The 24,490-nt window shown below is 40.7% G+C and overlaps 1 protein-coding gene across 3 annotated transcripts in view; it reads right to left on the bottom strand.

Annotated features, from left to right (window-relative positions):
• Positions 1 to 24,490, bottom strand: part of LOC149203974 (endo-1,3;1,4-beta-D-glucanase-like) — a 235,109-nt gene that overhangs the window by 141,122 nt on the left and 69,497 nt on the right. For all 3 annotated transcript variants that reach the window (XM_089403645.1, XM_089403644.1, XM_089403646.1), the window contains exon 2: positions 21,479 to 21,500. In XM_089403645.1, the coding sequence (XP_089259771.1) occupies positions 21,479 to 21,500 (22 nt within the window). The remainder of the gene's footprint in view (positions 1 to 21,478; positions 21,501 to 24,490) is intronic.

The following is a 24,490-nucleotide window of genomic DNA, read 5'->3' as shown; positions in this document are numbered from 1 at the left end:
GAACCCACAAGCAACACTTGCGTGCTCCCCTTCTGCATCCTCCAGAAACACGCACTAGCCGAGACAAATGCTGAATGATATAATTGTGAAACTCCACCAGCTCTCCTCCAAGGTAGTACAAATTGTCTTCCTAGAGTGGCACTCGAAGTCCACCGAAGCAAGGGTTGAGATCTCCGCTCGAAGACACTCGTGTGCTAAATAGCACAATAACCCGGCTAAGCAGCTTGAGCAACTAGGGTTGAGTTCAATATGTCAAAATATACCAAATGAGGCTGAGCCTCCTCTATTTATAATTTGTGGGTCTCTTTTCCCATATGGCCCCCCTCCAACTAGCAATATGACTTTCCCTCCTTAGTCATTCGAACTTCCCTCTAAGGTGGTGCATATTTCCTCATGTGAGTGGCCCCCACGCTATGCCAACAAAACATTTCGGCCCCTTTTCCTTCCTAAGTCTTTTCCAAAAATCACATGGGTCCCATGGCCTCCAAAATTGTCATAATTGTAGAATAAATAAACCTGTAACAATTTAATTTCGAAAGGGACATTACAATGTGACATCAAAAGTTGGAAGGAATAACCTTCCCACTATGCATTGCAAATCATTGCCATGCGTGTAACCTCCTCCACTCTACCCCTTGCTCCTATTGTTTCCCTTCAGTTGGAATAAGTCTTTAAAGGTGATGGCATCTCTGAAATCATCCCCATAGGATTGGTACTCCACAAAATAGTTTCCCATGGGCATGTCCCCCTGCCCCTATGACCCTCCGGCACCCAATGTTAAAAATGTAGGGATGGTTGACTTGGGTGGTGTGCTAGAGACATCAGCTATGTTGGGTGGCTTTGTTGCCTAGTGGTGCAAGGTACCTGAGCCCTCACCTAAGTGTACATCTCCTTGAATGCCCTTGCCCTTGTTGTAACTATTGTTCTACTGCCTCAACTCATCATTACCCCTAGATAAATCATGGATAACCTTCAAGAGATGTTGGGAAAACTCCTATTCTTTACTCACTCTATCATTCGGGTTATCCCCCATAGTTGGCCCCTCATCCTCCGACTCAAGGGTCTTTGTATCATGAGTAAATTGTAGCTACCTTTCCCTACTTTCGTACCTTTGTCTCCTATTTGTGATGTTCTGCCTGTCCTCTGGTGTCATAGACTGATGGTTGTTCCCACAGGCTGAGCCAAGACTATGAGCTCTTATACCATTGTAATATCCCTATGGAAAATTAACAGCGATAAACACAGCATGCATAGCAAAAACAACACAAAATTTCCACACAATATTAAACAGCCGGAAAGACACCAAAATCTGCGCAGAACCAAGCCATTTTATAATAATATAAGCTTGGAATGTATGCACCTAGGCTTGCTCAAGGCAAGCTCACAAGACCCAGGTGATGAAATTCGTTGCTTAGCCACTAGGAAGATGTCCCCTCAAATGTTCTGCGCTGGCCCCAAAAACTATGATGTTGGTTGCAAGAAACTATTGCTAGGTCCACCTCTGGTTCTCAGAAAATTCCAAGAAATTAACCCTAGTCTCCCCACAAATAACCCACCAAAACCCAGAAAGGGTTTTGCCAAATGTTGACCTCTAAAATTTGGCCCAATTTCCACGCTCTCCTCCAACTGTTGGGCAAATCGACCCTCCAAAAAATAACACTGTTTAAGGCCCCCAAAGTCACTGCAAAGCCCAGCAAAATTCCTTCCTAGAACTCCCCACAAGATTCCCAACACTCGAATTGGCCTCCTCCAAGTTCCCACAAGTGGCACGAAATCCCCTTTGCACAGGCCCACGCAATCTCTGATGTTGGCTCAGTGTGTATAGCGAATTCCCTCAAATTCGAGCCCAACTAGCACTCCAAAACTCTAACAAATAATGGTCCAAATCACTCTCGAAAAGCTCCATGAATTCTCTACTCTACAACCAGCGCTTCCAAGGGATGCGTACTTCCTTCTCTGTGCCCAACCTGCTTGAAAAACTCCACGAATTACTCACCAATCTCCCAGGCAGTTCCCAAACAAGTGTAGATCACCTCCTTGGGCTGGCACTCGAAGTCCACCGAAGGCAGGGTGAGATTCTCGCATGAAAATCTCGCGTGCTCCACAACACTTGCAGACTTGGCTCTCAACTCAAGCATGCTAGGTAAGAGTGAATGTCAAATGATAAAAAAGTCCCCAGCATGATGAATGCATCTCCTATTTAGCCTTCAGCCTCCAATTCTCCATGTGGATCCCATCCATCGATTCCTTCATCTCTCTTCTCTCCATGAGTGTGTATTAGCCAAGGGGAGAGTATTTCCCTTTGGGGTGGCCCCACCATCCACTAGCAATTTGATTTTCCTTTTTCCCCTATGTTGGAGCCTTCTTACACCTCAAAATTGCAAGTCAGACCCCACAACCCACTTTTTCCTAAGTTGGAACCCAAATTTGACAAAATTGGTCAAAATTGATATTTCACTTAGCAACCTTGCTAAGTGGGAATATCACATCTTCATACTCCAAGCCATTATTGAGGAGGCCCGTCATTTCTATTCAGAAGTATATATTTGTTTTGTAGACTTTAAAAAAGAATTTGACACAGTCCCAAGGAAGCCATTATTCCAAACACTGTGATGTTGGCATATCCGAGACCCTATTGGTAGCCATAATGATGTTAGTTTTTGTAGCATTGGATAGATGTTCTAGTCTTGCTTTGTGTCTAAGAGGCTAAGGAACATGAGATCTCCAAACCCAAAAAAGGTTTCGCGAGATAAGCTTGTGAAATGCTTCAATTAAATTAATAGACCAATAATTAAAAATGCCTAAGTCTAACTTAGGAAAATTGATTAATTAATGGGAATTAATTGAGAATGATCAAGAAGGCTCTAGAGACTCACATGGATCGAGTCTAAGATGATCTTAGTCGTTGATAAGTATCTAATCATGGTTGTTAAAACTCCAACAAGAGATTATAAGAGTAGATTGATGGGATGAGGAGAGACGCAAGTGAGGGAGCAAGTATCCAAGCAGTGTGAATTTCCCAATTCAGGGATTCAATGAGGGAAGAATTTGAGCCAGTGGATGAGCATCAATGATTGAGGGAGTAGCAGCAAAGAGATCCGAAAAGTTTTCCAGTGTCACTCCAATGCCACTTTGGCGGGAGAGAGGAGGCCAAATATTTCTACAGAGAGGACCGCATAGCCAGTGCGAAGCGCCGGAAAGGAGGTCGATTCAGTCGCTGATGGCCGAAAGATTGTCCGGAAGGCAAAGTGACTTCATTCCGGAGGCAGAGGGAGGCAAGACAGTTTATCTAGATCCAATTAGCAGGTTGTACAATTTTCCTAGTCTAGGCAGTGCGAATTCTGCCAGAGCGAGTTGCTAGAGAGAGAGTTCGAGCAGGCCAAAGTGAGGCCAAATTATTGTAGAAGGAAGAAAATATCTCCAAATAATTTTGCCAGTATATTTTCCAGAGGATTGCCAATTGGGCATCCAAATTATTGTACTAAGATTTTTACTCTATTAGATCTTAGAATTTTGTGATCCATATTGTGAATAATAATGTCTTTCGGATTAATCACATCATTAAGATTTGGTCGACATTTCGAACCAACTAATGTGGTTCATCCTCGGGACAAGATTTTTACTGTTGCATAATAAAATAAACCCTCATTCTGCACCAGTTTTCCCTCGGGGTTTTTCCAGGGACATTAGTCCAAAATAATTGTGTTAATTGTGTGCATGAATTTCTCAGTTCTAGTTTAATTTTTCACAATGTATTTTATTTGTTCTGAAGAATTGCAATGTGATTTATTCGATATTAATCAGAAAATTAATAAATTACTAATCAGTTAGGAGAATAAATTTCACTAGTTGCATTTCAAGGAATTTTCACATGGTATTAGAGCATGTTTGATCAAATTTGAAACTCATAGCAAGAGAAGCAGATGTGTGGAGTTTCAAAGGGAGATCTGAGCACAATATTTCCAGATCTGCACAGGCTAACCAGTGGTGCAAATTACAGAGGCAAAGGATTCGATTTCCAAATCCAGTCCACGGAAAAATTTGAATAGTCTCAAAAGAAGAGTTTGCATACAATGGATTTGCTATAGAGGGCTCCAATGAGCATATTGGTTATTTTGCAGAGAAGATCTATTAGATCTAGGCACAGAGATTTGCAGTAGATGCAACAGTTGCAGATCTACGTAGGGTAGGAAGAGAAAATCTCATAGAGAAGAAGAGGGTTTCCAGTTTCTAGTTGCAGTCAGATGCTCCATAGACAGTTGCAGTAACACAATGTCAGTGGATAGTAGTCAGATAGACAATTGCAGTAACACAGTGTCAGCAAATAGTAGTCAAATAGACAATAGTAGAGCTAGTTGCAGTCAGATGATCGAGATACAGTTGCAGTAACACAAGCAATGCGAATTTCCCAGTTGCAGTATGCAGGTGCGGTTCCAGCCAGAAGATTCCCAACGCAGAGCTACATTGTCCAGTTTACAGTGTAGGACAGTGCAAGTTGCCAGGAGGAAGTAGAGAGATTTCCCATAGGGAAGTCGAGACTCGGAGGGAGTCTAGCTTCAAAGGGAGTAGCCCTATGGAAGTTAGTACTTCTGGATCTAGGGAGATCAAACTCATTATAGCAGTGGTTGCAGCAGCAGTGTAGAGATAGTAGTAGAGCAGTAGCAACAACAGTATGAGTAGATCAGAGTTTGTGCAGTAGCATGATGGACAGTATTCTCTTCATAGTGATTTCAAGTGAGAAGGAGATTGGTCAACTTAGGAAATGGAGGAGGTCAGTCAGACATTAACAACATATGGTTGTCTAGGTGCAGGAGAGTAGTATTGGTGGAGAAAACACCTTCCTCACTAAGAGGAAGTGTTATTTTTTGTAGCATCGAACAAGTGTTCTAGTCTCATTTTGTGTTTAAGAGGCTAAGGAACACGAGATCTCCAAAACCCATAAAACGTTGCGCAAGATAAGCTTGTGAAATGCCTCAATTAAATTAATTGATCAATAATTAAAAAATGCCTATATCTAACTTAGGAAAATTGATCGATTAATGGAAATTAATTGAGGATGATTATGAAGGCTCTAGAAACTCACATGGATCAAATCTAAGATGACCTTAGCCATTGATGAGGAACTAATCATGGTCGTTGAAGCTCTAGCGAGAGATTATAAGAGCAAATCGATGGGATGAGGAGAGAGCAAGTATCTATGCAATGCGAATTTCCCAGTGCACAGTGATTCAGTGAGGGAAGAATTTGAGCCAATGGAGGAGGATCAGTGGTTGAGGGAGCAGCAATAGAGAGATCTGGAGAGTTTTCCAGTGTCTCTCCAATGCCACTTTGGCAGGAGAGAGGAGGTTGAATACTTCTACAGAGAGGGCTGCATAGCCAGTGCGAGTGAGCCAAAACCCAGTGTGAAGTGTCGAAAAGGAGGTCGACTCAGTTGTTTGAGGGCGGAAGATTGTTCGGAAGGCAGAGCAACTTCATTCCAGAGGCAGATGGAGGCAAGATGGCTCATATAGAATCAGCTAGTAGGTTGTAGGATTTTCCCAGATTAGGCAGTGCAAATTCTGACAGAGAGAGTTGCCAGTGAGAGAGTTCGAGCAGGCCAGAAGGAGGCCAAATGAATGAAGAAGGGAGAAAATTTCTCTAAATTATTTCGCCAACATATTTTTCGAAGGATTGTCAGTTGGGCATCCACATTATTGTACTCAGACTTTTACGGTTGCATAATGAAATATAACCTCATCTGTTGCACCGATTTTCCCTTCAAGGTTTTTCCGGGGACATTAGTTCAAAATAACTATGTTAATTGTGTGGATGAATTTCTCAGTTCCAGTTTAATTTTTCGCGATGTATTTAATTTATTATGAAGAATTACAGTGTGATTTATTTGATATTAATCAGAAAATTAATAAATTGCTAATTAGTAAGGAAAATAAATTTCAGTAGTTGTATGTTGATTTTTGGTAGCATCGGATGTGCTCTAGCCATGAAAATTGGTGGAGAGGCTAAGGCACATGAGATCTCCAAGACCTAGAAATCGTTTGGGGAAATTCCACCTGAATGGAGAGATATTAAAATAATTAATATTTTTAATGGGGTTCCTAAGTATAAACTTAGGAAAATTAAAATATTAATGTGTATTAATATAATATGGGTGAGAAAGTTCTAAATAATGAGGATCAAGCCAAATCTAATATTAGCCGTTGATTAGGGACTTAATCTCGACTGTTGAATCGCCAATAGGAAAAGTATAAGAGGAGGCTTGAGGGTCAGTTGGAGACACACCAAGATACCAAGAGAGATCAGTCAGTTCAATTTTATGGGGCGTGGTTCGCGGAGGAAATCGAACAAGTGATCAGCTGCAGTGAGGGGTAGTTCAGTAGGAAGCCGAAGAATACATATCAAAGAGGCAACAGAGTGTTGGAAGAGACAGCGCAGAGCCTAGGAAGGCTAATGCAGAGGTAGCAAGGGTTGACGCAGAGGCTGAGGAGGCTAGCGCAGAGGACGCAGAGGGCTAGAAAAGCTAACGCACAGGGCGTAGAGGCTGACGCAGATGACACAGAGAGCTTCAAAGGTTGCGCTGAGGAATTCTGTGGGGCTAACTAAGAGCAGATTAGTCGAGAGAGGGTGACACAGTTCCAGAGAAGTGCGTGGAGCAGCTTTCGCTGTTCAACACAAGGTACAACCGGAGTCACTCTAGGATTGTTCATCCGATTGCTGATTAGCCGGAATATCTGTCTCCGAATAGAGGTATCGCTGCCAAGGATATTCTATGAAGGGTGAGCCATTTCTGGCACCTAGTTGTATTCAAAATCTACTTAATAATAAAACCATCTATATGTTGCACCGATTTTCCCGCATTAGGTTTTTCTGGGGACAATTGTCCAAAAATAACAGTGTCCCTTGTGCTGTCTCAGTTTATTTTAGTTGTTGATCTGTAAGTTTGTGAAGGCTGCAAATGTGTGTATTTCGATGTTTATATTAATAAATAACTTGTTAATGTAAATAACAAGTAGGAGATAATAAACCAGATATTGCAGTAGGGGTTTTTGATGTGTTAGATTTAGAAATTTTCACATGGTATCATACGGATTGCATATCACAGGAGGATTGAATACATCAGCAGAAGAAATCAAAAAATTTGTAGCAGAAGGAGTTGTCCCGAGAGACAGTGTTGTTCCAGCACTGAAGGGGCGAGAGAAGAAGTGACACAGTGCTTAGAGGGTGACGCAGAGGCTCACACAGAGCCTGCGTCAGCATTTCAAGCCAAGGGAAGGGCCAGCGCAGAGGCAGAGAGAGGAAGAACAAGTTCACGAAGAGCCATGTCATCCTTCTCAACCAGGAAGGAGTGACGTGGTTGGCCGGAAGGAGTTTCAGCCTACATCAGGATTGCGCAGAGCCTGAAGGGCTCAGATTCTTCAGTTGTCGGGGCTAAGGGAGTTGTGCAGATTGTGATTTGAGGAGCTGGTGGGACAATGTTTCTGTCAATGCAGAACAGTGTCTAAGGAAACGAAACCAAGGTAGAGGGAAACACTACCTCGACGGTTTTCTAGCCAAGAAATCTAGATCCGAGTTGCAATCGCAAAGGGGGATTGGGGAGGAGTGATTCGACAATTGGAAAAAGAATTTCCAGAAGGGAAATCGGGACTCAGAGGGAGTCTAGCAGAAAAGAGCAGAGATGGCAGTGAACAAATTGAGGGATCAGGACAGATTGGACAGGGCTTCCAATTTTGTCATCTGGAAGGCCAGGATCCTAGCAGTCATGGATAGACATCGCATCAAGGACTATGTCTTGAAAGTAGTGGTTATCCCAGTTGACCAGGCTGAGAATGAGAAGTATGAGGAGGCCCAAGCGAGGGCGAAGTGCATGATCCTTGACGGAGTCAAAGATCATGTCATATCACATATTGCTTAGAAGAACACAGCAAAGGAAATGTGGGACACCCTGACCACTTTATACCAAGGCTCTTCCATGTAGGGGAAGATACTATTGGAGAATCAGCTGATGTCATATCAGATGCAGAAGGGAGAGAAGATAGATCCCTTCCTCCTCAGGTTGCAAAAAATTCGGGACCAACTTACTTCTGTGGGGTCTGTTGTCGCACAGATTGTCACGACAACGCTTAGACCGGGGGCTGTCACTCTGATCCCGATCTCTCCGTTTAAACCTGTCTCCCGTGGCTAAGGGGGGTAGACCCTATGGGAAAATGAATGACCAACTGCGAAACAGTTGGGTTGGGAGACACGAGGAAATAAGCACTAAAATGATTTTACTAAGTAAATAGACCAGTGCCTTATAGAGTTGATGATTGAATAATTAAATGAACCATGTAAAACAAACATTTATCATCAAATAGCCCGAGCAATGCAAGATATCCAGTAAATTCACAATGCCTTAATAGTGATCCAGCGATTAAAACTCAATAACGATATTCCAGCGATTAAAAATTTCGAAAGATAAAGTGCTTTTAAATAACCACGTAATTTTAAACGCTAACCAGATATCCATTCATGATCATTCAAGCATGCTAAATCATTAATTCCACATCAAAAATTTAGCCTCAGTAGAGGAGATAAGAAGTGATAAATCCCTGAGCTAATACTGAATCTGGCAAAAATTTCCAGAATATTTTTTATATTTTTTTTAAACAAAAATTAAAACTAAATCAAACTTAAAAATCTAAATAAATCTACACTTTTAAAAGAAAAGAATTTTTTTTTTTGTTATATCTCTACAAGAAAACAAAACTTAAAACTTAAACCTAAACTATAAGAAAAGAAAAATTTTATATCTTTTATAATTTTATTTTTTTTTTCAACTCCAAAGTCTTTCTTTATTACACAAAAATGACTACAAGAGAGCTTTCTTTAACACCAGACTTTCAGATCGAATCCCGTTTCAAATGACCCCTAGCACCCTATTTAAAGGAAAAATTCCCAACGGCTAGTTCGAGTGATCCATGTTAAAGTGATCTCGACCGTTGATGAGGATCAAGATATCTCTTAATCTCATCCGTCGAATTTTTAATGCATTAAAACAATGAAATTCTGCATTTATTTACTCAAAAATATTATTATTTTATTACTTTTTAAGTTTTTATTTTATTTTATTATTTTTATTTAGTTTATTATTTTTTATATCTTTTATATATATATTCCTTCTTTTTTTTTTTTTTTTTTTTTTTGATCCTCGAACTTAGCCTTTGGAAAAATCACCTAGGACCTAGTACTTAGGACTTATGAGGGGATTAAAACATTTCTTAACCCTCAAGACACTTTACATCATGACTTTTACAATTATACATCTCAAGGGGAAAACCCATTTGACATAGACCCTCATAGACCACCCAGTTCTGCGACCAAATATAATCTAGTAGATCAACGCACTAGGATTCCCCTAAGATTCTAATGACAAAATTCATTCCGGCTTTGGGGTTAGGTTGAAGGAAAACTCTGTCGATCATGGATCAGTGAGACAAAAAACCTTCCGGAACGTAGATTATCACTAGAAAATTAGGTCCACCTAGGCAATTTACATACATGACTCAGATCTGCTAAGATTATTTACAATTCACACATGCAGACTGGGTTTACAACATAATATGATCAAGTCGACGATGACTGTCGAATGGCACGGACACGTCAATCAAGCGCTATCCCTTTTGCGAAGAAAAGGGGGTGTACTGCTATGGGTAGTTGACACGTAGTGGTCAACGGGGTCTACACCGAATCCAGAGTTTATGGTCAGGGCTGCTCTGAATGCAGTCTCCGAGGACTAGGAGACATTTATCCAAAGCATTTTGGGCAGAGCGACTCTCCCTAGTTGGGAGGAGATGTGGGCAGCTCTTTGACAGGTAGAGATCAGGAGGATGACCAAGGCGAGGAGTAGTGGTAAGGGAGTTCGAGTCAAGAAAGAGGAGGAGGATGCGGCTCTAGTATCTGTGGGACAACAAGGGAAGAGGAAGAAGAAGGACATCTCCAAGGTCGAGTGCTTCAACTGTGGAGAGCTAGGATATTATGCATCTCAATGCCCCAGAAAGAAAGGCAAGGGAGAAGCTTTCGATTCAAAGGTAGCTCCAGCTAAGGCGGAGAAGGATGTCGATACTGATGACGATTGTGCCATGAGTGCTCATGCGCTTCTAGAGAAGAGGTGGGGAGACATCGAGTTGTCGTTGTTGGCATTATGAGACAAGTGTTGTCCTTGATGGCAAATCACACAGATGACAGATCATAGTGCAGCAGGTCAGTAGCAAGGAATTGATGATCAGACTACAAGAATGAAGAGAAAAGTATATACGCAGGTTCACTAATACAAAGGTGCGTATACACTCGATATTGCTGACCAAAAGTCGTGTATGCGTATGCACGCACATTCATGCACGGAAAGGCGCGTACAAGTGGGAGAACTTATTTTTGGTCCGTGGTATTTAGTCCTTGGTACTTGAACCTATGGTTTTGGACCATGGTATCTCGTCAGAAGTGTTGATCCCAAGTATTGGGTCCATGGTATTGGTTTGTTATGGTTTTGGACCGTGGTATTGTGAAAGGCCTAAGACTACAAAAGAGGAAGGAGATCATTAGGTAAGGATCATCTAATGTATTCAATATCTAAAAACGTGCAAGAGATTGGTTTGTGTGGCTGGATCTGAATCAAGGAGGAACCTGAGCATTACAAGATAGATAAGTTTTATTGATGGGTCGAGATCTCAAGGCTTGAATAGTAATATCTTTTGTGATTTGATCTGTCATAATCGGCGCATAATTAGATCTATAAATATGATAATCTGAGTATAACTGAAGTCCGTTTAAGTGTAAAGGGTGAATTGTCTTTTATAGATCTATACGCAGGTTCGGCTCTGCAAAGGCGCGTATACACGCAGGTTCAGCAAGAGAAGAAAGCGTATACACTGGTTGGCCGTGATTCAGCTACGTATGTATGCAGGTTTATACGTAGTGAAGTAGCGTACGTCTCTTGAAATTTGTTTTAGCTGCCTCTGTGGATTGCTGCAGTGTTCTGGGTTCAGCATTGGTGTCTGGTTACTAGTATTGTTTTCTGGTTACAGCATTCTGAGAAGTTATTGGTTGATTCAGTGGTTGTTTGTGGAAAGGAGATGCACGTATACTTGATGTTTGTTTGATATTCATGGATTCAATCTTAAAATTGATGAAATGTGGTACCTGGAAGAAGAAAGAGAAGGTTGTAGCCTTCTGTAGGTCGGCACCTACGTACTAGTACATCAGCTAGTACAAGAGCAAAGGGGGTGGTAGCTCCCTTCCAGTAGCAGCTGGAGAACGAGTAAAGGTTGGAGCATTTCTATAGGTCGGCACCTACGTACTAGATCGGCTAGTACAAGAGCTAAGGGGGTTGTAGCTCCCTTCCAAGAGAGTCTGGAGAACGAGAGAAGGTTGTAGCCTTCTGCAGGTAGAAGCCTGTGAAATGGGATAAGACTGCACCAGTACAAAATATTGTAAAATGAAGTTTCTTGTTAAAAGAAGATAGAGACGACTTGCAGCACGTGGTTTTCACCCACATTGGGTTTCCACCTTATATCATGGTGTTCATGTGTGCTTCTTGTGTGTGATGATCTATTCTGTTTTACTGCACTTGCTTACTGTTCATATGGATAATGAAGTTCTGATGCACTAACTAAAGATCAACATTTAATGGATTAACTGAATCATAAGTATTCTGGATATATGCTAGTTGCATTAGACACAGTTGCGTATACACGTGGGTTCCATTAACTGAAGTAGCGTATATGTATCTAAGTATGGAAATGAAAAAGTTTTATTGATTTAATAATACTGATTCACCCCCCCCCCCTCTCAGTATTATTTCCAACAATTGGTATCAGAGCAGGTCCTTTGGTAGAAGCTTGATCACTTGAAGGAGATCCCTAGATCAATGGGAAAGAAGCTTAAGAATAAAGCGCCTAAGAAGAAGAAGACATCTCAGAAGAACTATGACAATGGGAGCATCGATTGAGGATTATGTGGAAGAAGCATTTCAAATTCAGAATCACTTCAGAATTAAGATGAACAAGATCTATCAAGTATGAATTTGTTATCCTCTGGTGATACAGTTATCTATCCATTTGAAGATGATGAAAGTGATAACGAAACAAATGAAATTGCTCTTATGGGTGAGCAAGAAAGATATCAAATAGAGGCAGAATTTAAAAGGCTTACAGACACAATTAGAGATCAACAAGATCTATTGAACAAAAGGGAATGTGCCTTCAAAGAAGAAGCTACCAAACTAAAAGTTCAACTAGAGGAAGGAAACAAGGTAAGGAAGGTATTCAAGGACAAGGTAGTTCAATGTCAAAAGTTGCAGGATGAAGTGACATCATTAAGAAATGAAGTCAATGAAAGGAGCACAACAATCAAGAAACTCAGAGATAGATCCAGTTATTATGAAAGGCTTGAAGCTACGATCCTCTCGCTAAAGGAAGATCTTGAAGAATCAAAGAAGCAGAATAAAGAATCACTCCAAGCTCTTGAAAAACAAGAAAACGAAGTTCTTGAACTAAGACATCAGTTGGAAGAAGAAAGAAAAATTGAAGAAAACATGAAGAAGCAGCATCGTGAAAGGGAAGAGCAACTTCAGGTTGAGGTAAATATTCTAAAAGATAAATTAGAAGAAAAAGATAAGCTCTTACGATTTCAAGATAGTACTAAGATCTTGGATGATATTCTTAGTAGTCAAAGGTCTCCTGCTATCAAAGTTGGTCTTGGTTTTCATGAATCTATTGAAGAAGAATCTAGTTCACAAAGTAAGACAAGGGAATCTAATGCAAAATCTGAAATGCTCAACAAGGAGATGAGAGGTCAACCCCATCAACAGCCAAGGAAAGAAATTCTTCAAAGAAAATCTTTTACTCCTCCAATGAATAATGTTGAATGTTATGTATGTCATAATCTTGGACATGTTGCACCCAGATGCAGAAGAAGAGTGGTTCAAGACCGTCATGCAGAAAGATCATCACATTCTAGGTACTTTAATGGATATTTTTTTTCTTGCAATATGTTTGGGCACAAAGCTGTTGATTGCTACAGGAGGAATATGAAACATGTAAGATGTTATGCATGTAATAAGCTTGGACATACAGCAAAGAAATGCAGGAACAAAGTATGGGCACCATACCAAAAGGAGAAAACATCATCATCACACTTGAAGATATGGAAGAAGAAGGAAGTACAGACACAAAGATGTGGCACAGCACAATATACAGACATAACAGACTCAGAGGGAGCTGAAAGTGTAAAACTTCAGTGTTCTAAATCTCATACGCAAGTTTCATAAAGGGAAGTCGCATATATACGCAAGTTAGACACTGCACAGTCGCGTATATGTCAGTCTGAGGAAAAGCAGTAGGGACAGGCTCAGAAAAAGGGGTCTGATATGATTCAGTCCATTACTTGCTCTATTTGATAATGGTTACAATCTGCTGATGATGTGTGGAAATGCCTTGACACTTGTAAGTGTTTCATGATGATGATGCCTTGATACTTCTTGCTGATATATGCATGATCAGATCTGACAGTGAACAGATGGCACAGGTTCAGGGAGAGCATATACTTTTAATAATGCATTGTTGGCATTATGGTTAGTAGTCCTTGGTAATGATGCTTGTATGGCTAAATGATATGTCTTGTTATGATATGGTTATGAGTTGTCCATCTCATATGATTCTTGGGGTTACATAGTTGGTGTTTAATTCATATTTGTGGTTGATTCTTTGATGATGCATATATGGTGCTTACATGGTAATCTTCATAAGGATAAGGAGAAGTACAAAGTACTTGATGATGAGCCACTCATATGTTGTTGTTGTCATATGCATAAAGATCATATAATACAGTTATGATGCAGGATTACTATAGTTCCCGGCACTCACATGTATGAGGATTGTGGTTGTTGATGATATCAAAGAAGTCTTGAGCTCTAGATACATAGTGCTGGATACATGGAGTTGCATTGTTGGAGATATGACGATGATGAGTTCTTACCTATATGATGATAGGTTGATACTCACATATATTGATTGATGATTATCAGATAAGGGATATTCTCCTGTAATGTTACATGGATGGTATATAAGATCATGCAGACCTTGATGATGATGAGATGACTATGGTGTTTTTCACATATGATATAATGTGAATGATTTTATGATGATGTTAAAAAGGATGAGTTGATATCTATATGCAGACATACCTTGTTACAGGACATTTACAGGTTGCTGACCTGGAAGTGGTTGTACGCGAGTTTTATGAAGAACATTCGCGTATATACGCCTATTTCTGTGGATACAGTCGCGTATATGTTGGTTTGATTTCAGGTGGAACAGGTGCAGAAGGAGAACATGGTTGCTGATCTGAATGATGATTGACAGATGCTGCTGATGACTTTCATAGAATTGTTTTAAATATTTCGTCTCTATGTCATGTATATCTTTTCTTATCAAGGTCATGTAACGGCCTATGTTGGTTTCCCCACTATGCCTGGGATGAATAATGTAATGTACTTATTTGTCATATGTAAACTTCTGGTGTATCCCCACTTGGTTGGGTAGATGAGTCAATTCTGGTATATCCCCACTTGGTTGGGAGATGGATGTATGTATGAGTCTTTGGTGATAGGTAGGTCATTTATGATATATAGAGTCATGTTCTTCTTGTAGAACATCTTTTTGTAGACCTTGCTTACAGTTAGGGGGAGCATGATCATCACACTTCAGCAAAGCAGAGATTTCAGCATGTACTCAGAGGGATCATGGACAGATTAGTACACCTTGGCATATACAAAGGGGGAGCTCATTCAGAGAATTCCGCAGGTACTCAAGTGGAGTATGGACAGCGGAATGTTTATCAAGGTAAGAGAATATCTTGGTCTGACCTTTGCCCTTGATGTCAAAGGGGGAGACTGCTTTGGTGTTGTTGCCATCAAGTCCAAAGGGGGAGATTGTTGGCATTATGATGCATGTATTGTACTTGATGGCAACCCACTCGTAGAAGAACATCTCACTTATTTATAACTAGATGAATTTACAAAAGAGATATCAGATGTGACTGAATGCATGGGATGCCGGACAGCTCAAAGAAATCAGATGACAGTTCTCAGTATGACAAGTTAGCTTTGCCATCAAGTCCAAAGGGGGAGATTGTTGGCATTATGAGACAAGTGTTGTCCTTGATGGCAAATCACACAGATGACAGATCATAGTGCAGCAGGTCAGTAGCAAGGAATTGATGATCAGACTACAAGAATGAAGAGAAAAGTATATACGCAGGTTCACTAATACAAAGGCGCGTATACACGCGATATTGCTGACCAAAAGTCGCGTATGCGTATGCACGCACATTCATGCACGGAAAGGCGCGTACATGTGGGAGAACTTATTTTTGGTCCGTGGTATTTAGTCCTTGGTACTTGAACCTATGGTTTTGGACCATGGTATCTCGTCAGAAGTGTTGATCCCAAGTATTGGGTCCATGGTATTGGTTTGTTATGGTTTTGGACCGTGGTATTGTGAAAGGCCTAAGACTATAAAAGAGGAAGGAGATCATTAGGCAAGGATCATTTGATGTATTGAATATCTGAAGACGTGCAAGTGATTGGTTTGTGTGGCTGGATCTGAATCAAGGAGGAACCTGAGCATTACAAGATAGATAAGTTTTATTGATGGGTCGAGATCTCAAGGCTTGAATAGTAATATCTTTTGTGATTTGATCTGTTATAATCGGCGCATAATTAGATCTATAAATCTGATAATCTGAGTATAACTGAAGTCTGTTTAAGTGTAAAGGGTGAATTGTCTTTTATAGATCTATATGCAGGTTCGGCTCTGCAAAGGCGCGTATACACGCAGGTTCAGCAAGAGAAGAAAGCGTATACGCTGGTTGACCTTGATTCAGCTGCGTATGTACGCAGGTTTATACATAGTGAAGTAGCGTACGTCTCTTGAAATATGTTTTAGCTGCCTCTGTGGATTGCTGCAGTGTTCTGGGTTCAGCATTGGTGTCTGGTTACTAGTATTGTTTTCTGGTTACAGCATTCTGAGAAGTTATTGGTTGATTCAGTAGTTGTTTGTGGAAAGGGATGCACGTATACTTGATGTTTGTTTGATATTCATGGATTCAGTCTGAAAATTGATGAAACGTGGTACCTGGAAGAAGAAAGAGAAGGTTGTAGCCTTTTGTAGGTTGGCACCTACGTACTAGTACATCAGCTAGTACAAGAGCAAAGGGGGTGGTAGCTCCTTTCCAGTAGCAGCTGGAGAACGAGTAAAGGTTGGAGCATTTCTGTAGGCCGGCACCTATGTACTAGATCGACTAGTACAAGAGCTAAGGGGGTTGTAGCTCCCTTCCAGGAGAGTCTGGAGAACGAGAGAAGGTTGTAGCCTTCTGCAGGTAGAAGCCTGTGTACTGGGATAAGACTGCACTAGTACAAAATATTGTAAAATGAAGTTTCTTGTTAAAAGAAGATAGAGACGACTTGCAGCAGGTGGTTTTCACCCACATTGGGTTTCCGCCTTATATCATGGTGTTCATATGTGCTTCTTGTGTGTGATGATCTGTTCTGTTTTACTGCACTTGCTTACTGTTCATATGGATAATGAAGTTCTGATGCACTAACTAAAGATCAACATTTAATGGATTAACTGAATCATAAGTATTCTGGATATACGCTAGTTGCATTAGACACAGTTGCGTATACATGCGAGTTCCATTAACTGAAGTAGTGTATATGTATCTAAGTATGGAAATGAAAAAGTTTTATTGATTTAATAATACTGATTCACCCCCCCCCCTCTCAGTATTATTTCCAACAGTAGTCAGGAGGACTACATACTAGGGGCAGGATCCTTGAGGTGCAAAAACTCTTGGATCACATCCGGTTACAGGAGCCCTTAACGATAGTAGCATGATGACAGGTGTCGGGTGGAGCAAAGTGTGGTGGAGCAGTAAGGCAGGGCTAGAGTGAAGAAGTTTGTAGCAGTGCAGTAGAGGTTGCAATAGTGCGAAAGGAACAGAGATGTTTGCAGCAACGCAGTGGCAGCAGAGGGAGCACAAGATAGCAACAGCGGTGGCTTTAGCATCACGAGGCTTCCAGACTGACCGGGATGTCAGTATTTGGGAGAAGTCAGTTACTTACTTCTAGGTAACTGAGTTGCAGTGTAGCAATTAATAGTGGCAATGCTATGGGCAGCATGATGCAACATGTTGAGAGGGAGTTGTAGTACAGATGTAGCAATGGCAGTGGCAGTGTCATGGGTAGAAGTACAAGAAGCAGCAGTGCAAGGGATGTGAGGCAGTAGGGCAAGCATCAGCAGTACCAATGCAGAGGATCAGTGTGATGCTTCCATGGTGAAAGCATTACCAGAGCACATTCCTCGCTAAGAGGGAGCGTTGATTTTTGGTAGCCTCGGATGTGCTCTAGCCATGAAAATTGGTGGAGAGGCTAAGGCACATGAGATCTCCAAGGCCCAAAAATCGTTTGGGTAAATTCCACTCGAATGGAGAGATATTAAAATAATTAATATTTTTGATGGGGTTCCTAAGTATAAACTTAGGAAAATTAAAATATTAATGTGTATCAATATAATATGGGTGAGAAAGTTCTAAATAACGAGGATCAAGCAAGATCTAATCTTAGCTGTTGATTAGGGACTTAATCTCGACCGTTGAATCGTCAAAAGGAAAAGCATAAGAGGAGGCTTGAGGGTCAGTTGGAGACACACCAAGATACCAAGGGAGATCAGTCAGTTCGATTTTCTAGGGCGTGGTTTGCTAAGGAAATCGAACAAGTGATCATTTGCAGTGAGGGGCAGTGCGATAGGAGGCCGAAGAATACATATCAGAGAGGCCATAGAGTGCCGGAAGAGGCAGTGCAGAGCCTAGGAAGGTTGACACAGAGGCAGCAAGGGTTGACGCGAAGGCTAAGGAGGCCAACGCAGAGGACGCAGAGGGTCAAAGAAGCTGATGTAGAGGGCGTAGGAGTTGACCCAGGTGACGCAGAGAGCTTCAGAGGCTGCGCTGAGGAATTCTGTGGGGCAGACTGAGAGCAGATTAGCCGGGAGAGGGTGATGTAGTTCCGAAGAGGGTGATGCAATTCCAGAGAAGTGTGTGGAGCAGTTTTCGTTGTCCAACACAAGGAACAGCCGGAGTCACTCTGGGATTTTTCATTCAACTGTTGATTAGCCAGAATATCTGTCTCCGAATAGAGGTACTGCTGCAAAGGATATTCTCTGAAGGTTGAACCATTTCTAGCACCCTAGTTGTATTCAGAATCTGCTTAATAATAAAACCCTCTATATGCTGCATCGATTTTCCCGCATTGGGTTTTTTCGGGGACGATTGTCAAATAATAATGGTGTCCTTTGTGTTGTCTCGGTTTATTTCAGTTGTTGATATGTATGTTTGTGAAGGCTGCAATTGTGTTTATTTCGATGTTTATATTATTAAATAACTTGTTAATGTAAATAACAAGTAGGAGATAATAAACCAGATATTGCAGTAGGAGTCTCTGATGTGTTAGAATCAGAAATTTTCACACTGTAGTTCAAGGAATTTTCACAAATGAGACTATATGAGTCAATTACGAGATGCCTCATGATGGCACACATCCTTTCCGACTCATCCAAAGTACCATTGTGTTAAAAAATGGGTGCCCCTCTCACCAACCCTCTTTGAGATCTATATTGATGAGCTAGTGTCCTTCCTTCACGAGCATATCTGGAAGAGTGATGGATGTCTTCTACATTAGGTGTTGATCTCCCTACTCCTGTTCGTCGATAACCTGGTCTTGTTGGCCTCTAATCCTACGGGCTTACACAAACAAATCAATCAACTAGCCAATTTTTGTGATCTCCAACAGCTGACGATCAACCTAGGTAAAACCAAGGTTTTGATCTTCAATGCATCAAAGCACTCTCTTACAAATTTACATTTCTACTACCAAGGGACAGAGATTGAGATCAGAGATCACCACAACTTACAGTGACCTGGTAGTACAATTCATATGTCCCAATTTTAGTTTGCAGTAGGCCATCCAACCTCGACTTAGTAAAAGGTATGGTTCCCTCGCCCTCATCAAGTGATAGTGGTTCCAGGGGAAATTTCAGGACATCTCAACCAAAATCTATCTTATCGAGGCAATTATCAGACCCATAGTTCTCTATGGCTCTAAAATTTGAGGATCAAGCTTGTTGCAAATGGTCTGGACTAGATTAGAGAGAGTACAAACCTTGCTTCTCAGGCACATCATCTAGTGTAAGCAAATGGTACCACAACCCATCATTCAGGGAAAGTTTGGTGTCCACCCTTTCCAACTCAAGGTCATTTTCCACTTGGTTTCTTTTCTTCATAATGTTTGATCTCTCGAAGATTGCAACTGGGCGAGAGAGGTATCATTGCTCCTCAAAGGCTCTTTCCTTAGATCCTTCCCCAAGCTGGGGGTAAGTTTGGTTCTTAAAGGCATCTTGGCTTCTTCAGAAAATTAGTATCTCCCCAGAGCGCCTTCCCCCATTTGAATTCTCCTTTGATTGTGCCATGCTATCTCTTGCCAACTAGACAGGTTCTGAATTAGGCTATCAGAGATGATATCTATAGATTTTGCATTTAGGTCACATGGATCTCACCTCTAACACCCCTGAGCTCGAAAGTGTCTTTCTACTTAGAGCACGTTTTGGAGCTAGCTAATGGCATGATCATCCAGCCCCTTTATTCACACAGACATTCGACGCACTCGCTTAGGATCCCCTTGGGACAATTTCAAGTCAACTCCCATAGACTTTGAATAGAGATAGATCACCATATATCATGATTTGAAAGGATCTACTAAGTGTTTTACCTTTAGGAGCCGCAGATAGTGATGCACCTCATTTCCAGTGTCCCCAAGATCAGAGGACACTATCACTGCCTCTACAGGGACTCAGGAGGCTCCCACACTACCTCTCTCCAATACCAAGATCGGTGATGCTTAGCCCTCTTCATTAGGGAGATTTTCAACCATAGATCTCAACTCTTGCATGCCATGCCCTACCCTACAATGACTAGACCAACCTCATACTTCCTTGTTGATCTGACAAATCAGGGCAACAAACGGTTGGTAGAGTTCCAGAGTGCACCAAACAACCAAATGATGAGATCTCGGGTTTCCTCTCAGCCTCCTCCTCTGGGAGACCACCCGATCCCATTGAGACCAATTCAAAGGTGTCAGCTTGTACATTAGTCCACATGTTCTCTGAGAATTAGACAGATCAGCTATAGACAGATCTAGAGTAGAGCACGCCCTTTCCGTCAAACTACCTCCTAGATCCAAAAGAGTACCATAGATCCATTCCAAGTTTCCTTCTTCTGACATAGGGTTGCTACAAGTATCCTTCACTTGTACACCCCCCCCTGAATCATGCAACCAAGCTCCTCAATAGTTCCAGAAGACTCCAACAGCGAGCCAATACCCCGTTCACCCCCCACACCCTTGACCATTAGACTCAGGAGACCTTCACAACATCAACCCCATCATCTGATCTCCCTCCATTACTCTCCATCTTGATAGGTTCTTGGGTTGGGTTGTCCACCTCTCTAGTCTTGGACAAACTCAAACAGTGTTTTGTATCGTTGTTTCTGTCACAGTTTTATACATATGTTTTGATGGTATACTTATGTAGGTTTCTTTTCTTTGTATTATTTTTGGTTTTTTCTAGGAGTTGCACCAGCACTCCCACATAGTACTCACTGTGGTTGTACTCTTCAGTCCCATTGACCCACTTTTGTGGTCATTTGTTGAACATTGATAAAATTATCGTATCTTATCTTATATTATCTTATGTTGAGACAGCATGACAGTTGGAGAGTGCCTTAGCTTGCCTTCCCACAAGGTCTGTCGATCACAAAAATACAGTCATTTGATAAATTGGGAAGGTGACCTACATTTCATTAAGACATTATGTATCTAAAATCTGGAGGAAGCCTCATTTTAGAATCTATTCATCAGACATAATTCTCTATAAAGTTTAAACTTCTAGAGAGAAGCTCTGAAACACTGTAATGTGGTCAAGAGGAATCTCTTTCCAGATTTACTTTGCCCATTTATGCTGTATGGATAGTAGTTTTGATTTTCAGCCATCATAAATACAAGCTCTAAGATATTGCACGTGTCTAGCCAGCTCAAGATTGTCCAATCTGAGTGAACACCGTATCTTGTAATTTGTTGGCAAAGAGTTTCAGATCAGCATGCCTGTGCAGTTAATGCATTCTATACTTATATATTATGCTTAACGAAGATATTAGTTTTCATTTTTCTTGGAAAACGAGAGCTTTAAACAGAAAGCAATTAGACCACCTTAGACAGGCACCTTAATCGCGACATATTGATGTAGACATTCACTAAAGATTTTAACCCAGTTAGAGGAGGTTGTAAAAGTACACTAAAATGCACAGTTTCAAACTTTAATCAATGGGCATCGAATTATACCTCAATTTTGGAGCCTCGAATCCTGTAACAGTACAAAAAGACAGACAGAAAGCATTCATGTCAGCCACGGGACATTGAAAATTACATTTTACTATTACTAATAAGTTCCATTGCATTCCTAAACTATACATTTCATAGTCCCAACTCCTAAGGATTCGTAAGGTATGCTTCCCTAATGTATTCAGCATATAGTATAATAGTCCTAAAGATGCAACAGTAGAAAATTTAACATTATTAAATACTTCCACTGAATCTCTAAACTATCCAGCACACAGTCCCAAGAATACATAAAGGATGTATTTCTAAGCTATTTTTCAAGAAGTCCCAAGGATGCAAAACATTGCAGACAGATCTTCCCATTTACACAGAAGTGTGGGTGGGGGTCTAGAAAAATGCAAAAATCATAAAAACTGGTAAAAATTGGCAAAAAATCAGCAAAATTAATAAAATACAAAAAAATCATTTTTTTTCAATTTTTTTAGTATCTAAAGCATCGACAACATAAAATAAATGCATTGACACATAAATATGAAAAGAGAACTAATATATAAGATGTGTAATATGTCTAGTGCTACATCACACATAATAGTGAATCATGTCCTGAATCCTGAGTCCTGACTCAGCCTCAAAATATCAACAAAAAATATAATAATGTATCTCATATCATGAGTCATATACAATGAAATGAACCACTAAGTAACTAATGATTTCCTCTGCCCCTCTTGCAAGAAAATGTAATAGCTTTTCCTCTAGATGAAGAAGGCCCCGGGGCTAGCATTCGACTCTGATGTCCTATAGAAGTTGAAGAACTAGGAGCCGTAGGAGGTAGACCACATCCTCTATTTGTGACTATAGTAGGTGGTGTCACCTCCTCCTCCTATTGTTCCTCCTCCCCTATAGTTGTCACCCCCTCCACTATCTCCTCCTCTAGCCAATCAGGGGTCGATTCCATGGCAGGCCTCTCAGGTCTCGACGTCAACCCTCCATGCAGAAGTGGTGTCAATACCATTGAATGAGATGGCCTCCATGTCAGGTATCCTCTGAAGTTGCCTCACCCACAATCAGAGATTGTAGTAGACATAGACCATGTTGTTAAAGCACTAGGACTCCAACTTGTACGAGGGTCATAAATTATAAACTAATAGTTATAAAAATAATAAATTATATCAATATGTTTTATTATTTAATGAATTCAAAAAATTAATTGGAAAACGTTTAACATGTTGCACTTCTTGGTGTGTATTTTTTCAAATACACTCCACTTGCACTCACATCTAGATGAGCTACATGTTTGGTTGAGCACTCGAATAGCAAGGTTTTGGAGATTCTATACTTTGCCACCATAGCTTCTCCACCACACATCTACAACAAATAAGAGAAACATAAGAAAAAAAATTGAAATTTGAAAGTTGAAGCAAAGTATGAAGAGACAATGAAATTTGAAAATTGAAACAAACTAAAGCTTAACTGGCATTTTGGTTGTCCTATTATGGATAGCCATGTCAAAGCTAAATGTGCCACCTGCCATCCTGTATATCTCCATTTCTTTAGAAACTTTTACACGTTTTGTTGGAGTTGAGACCATCTTCTAAACACGAGTGAAGAATCCATCCATGACCTCAATATCAAATATGAAACTACAAGAGTAAGAAAATGCGGGGTTCAAGTAGATCCCTGTAGCATGAATGGGACGATGGAGTGTATTGTTCCATTTCTCATCAATCACTCTCCATATCAGTTGTTGTTTCTCAAACCCCTCATCCCCCTTATCATCATAATAGTTATGAATGGATTCTTTGGCCCTATCCATGGCCTCATAAAAGTAGCCCATTGTGGGTTTGTCTCCATCAAATAATCGAAGAACCTTTACCAAAAGTTTAGTAATGCTACACACCTGCTGCACATCTGCCCAGAAGCTTTCCTGGTATGAAACTAGCCTGCATATGGCTTCTCCCTCTGGTTTGCGATTAAATGACAAAGCACACCACTCCTCTGAAAGAAACATTCTCTTCACATCCCACATAGAATTCAAGAGAGATTAAAGAGAGATGAAGCTAGTGGCAAACCATGTAATAGCAAGGCACACCAACTCCTTGTTATTGGTGATTGTTCTCATCAAATCAAATGCATGATTATATATAAATTTTGCAATGTTTTTTGATGATTTGACAATATCCCTGACAAAGGAATTTTTCCTATGTCCTCCAACATCAAGTCAATGCAGTGTGTAACACAAGGAATCCAAAGCAATTTAGGATGCCTCTCCATAAGCATCTTGCCAGCAACAACATAATTTGCAGCATTGTCCATTATGACCTGGACAACATGTTGTGGACCCACCTCCTGAATGAACACGTCCAACAAATCACATAATAATCGTGCATCTTTGATATGTGCAGATGCATCAACAAATTTCATAAACATTGTCCCCTTGGGACAATTAACCAAGAAGTTAATAAGGGTTCTACCCTTTTGATCAGTCCAACCATTTGACATCACAGTGCATCCTATCTGTGTACATAATGCCCTGAACTCCTCCAATATTGCAGTGCAATAGACCTTTTGATTGTGAAGAATATGCCCTCTCAAGTCATCATAGGAAGGGGCTTTGTACCCTGAGCCAACAATAGCATCAACCATGGGCTCGTAGAATGGATTGTTCCTGGCAATGTTGAAGGGAATGTCACTCCATAGAAAACATCTGCCCACCAGCTTATCAGTCTCTTCTTTCTCCTTTTTTTTAAGAGTTGACCTAATAGATGGTTGGGCAATAGGTGTGGTTCTAGGAACAAAAAATGATGAGGCAATTGTGGGGTTGACTATAGAAATTGATGTTGAAGAAGAACCACTCTCACAGTCACCTCCCACCACTCCACCCCCTACCATTTAATTCTTCAAAGCTTCCTTGTTCTATTTGATTGTCTCTATATTTTTCAATGATTTGAGGGCTCTACGGATGATTTCTAGATTTATATTTGTGCAAATTCCTACTTCATGTCCCGAAATTTGTGC

Source organism: Pinus tabuliformis, chromosome 2_1 (genome assembly GCF_031772625.1).
Source record: "Pinus tabuliformis cultivar Carrire ecotype Pingquan chromosome 2_1, CPIR1, whole genome shotgun sequence".
Classification (NCBI taxonomy): Eukaryota; Viridiplantae; Streptophyta; class Pinopsida; order Pinales; family Pinaceae; genus Pinus; species Pinus tabuliformis.
The sequence above is the reverse complement of the archived record's forward strand: the minus strand, read 5'-3'. Positions and strand labels throughout refer to the sequence as shown.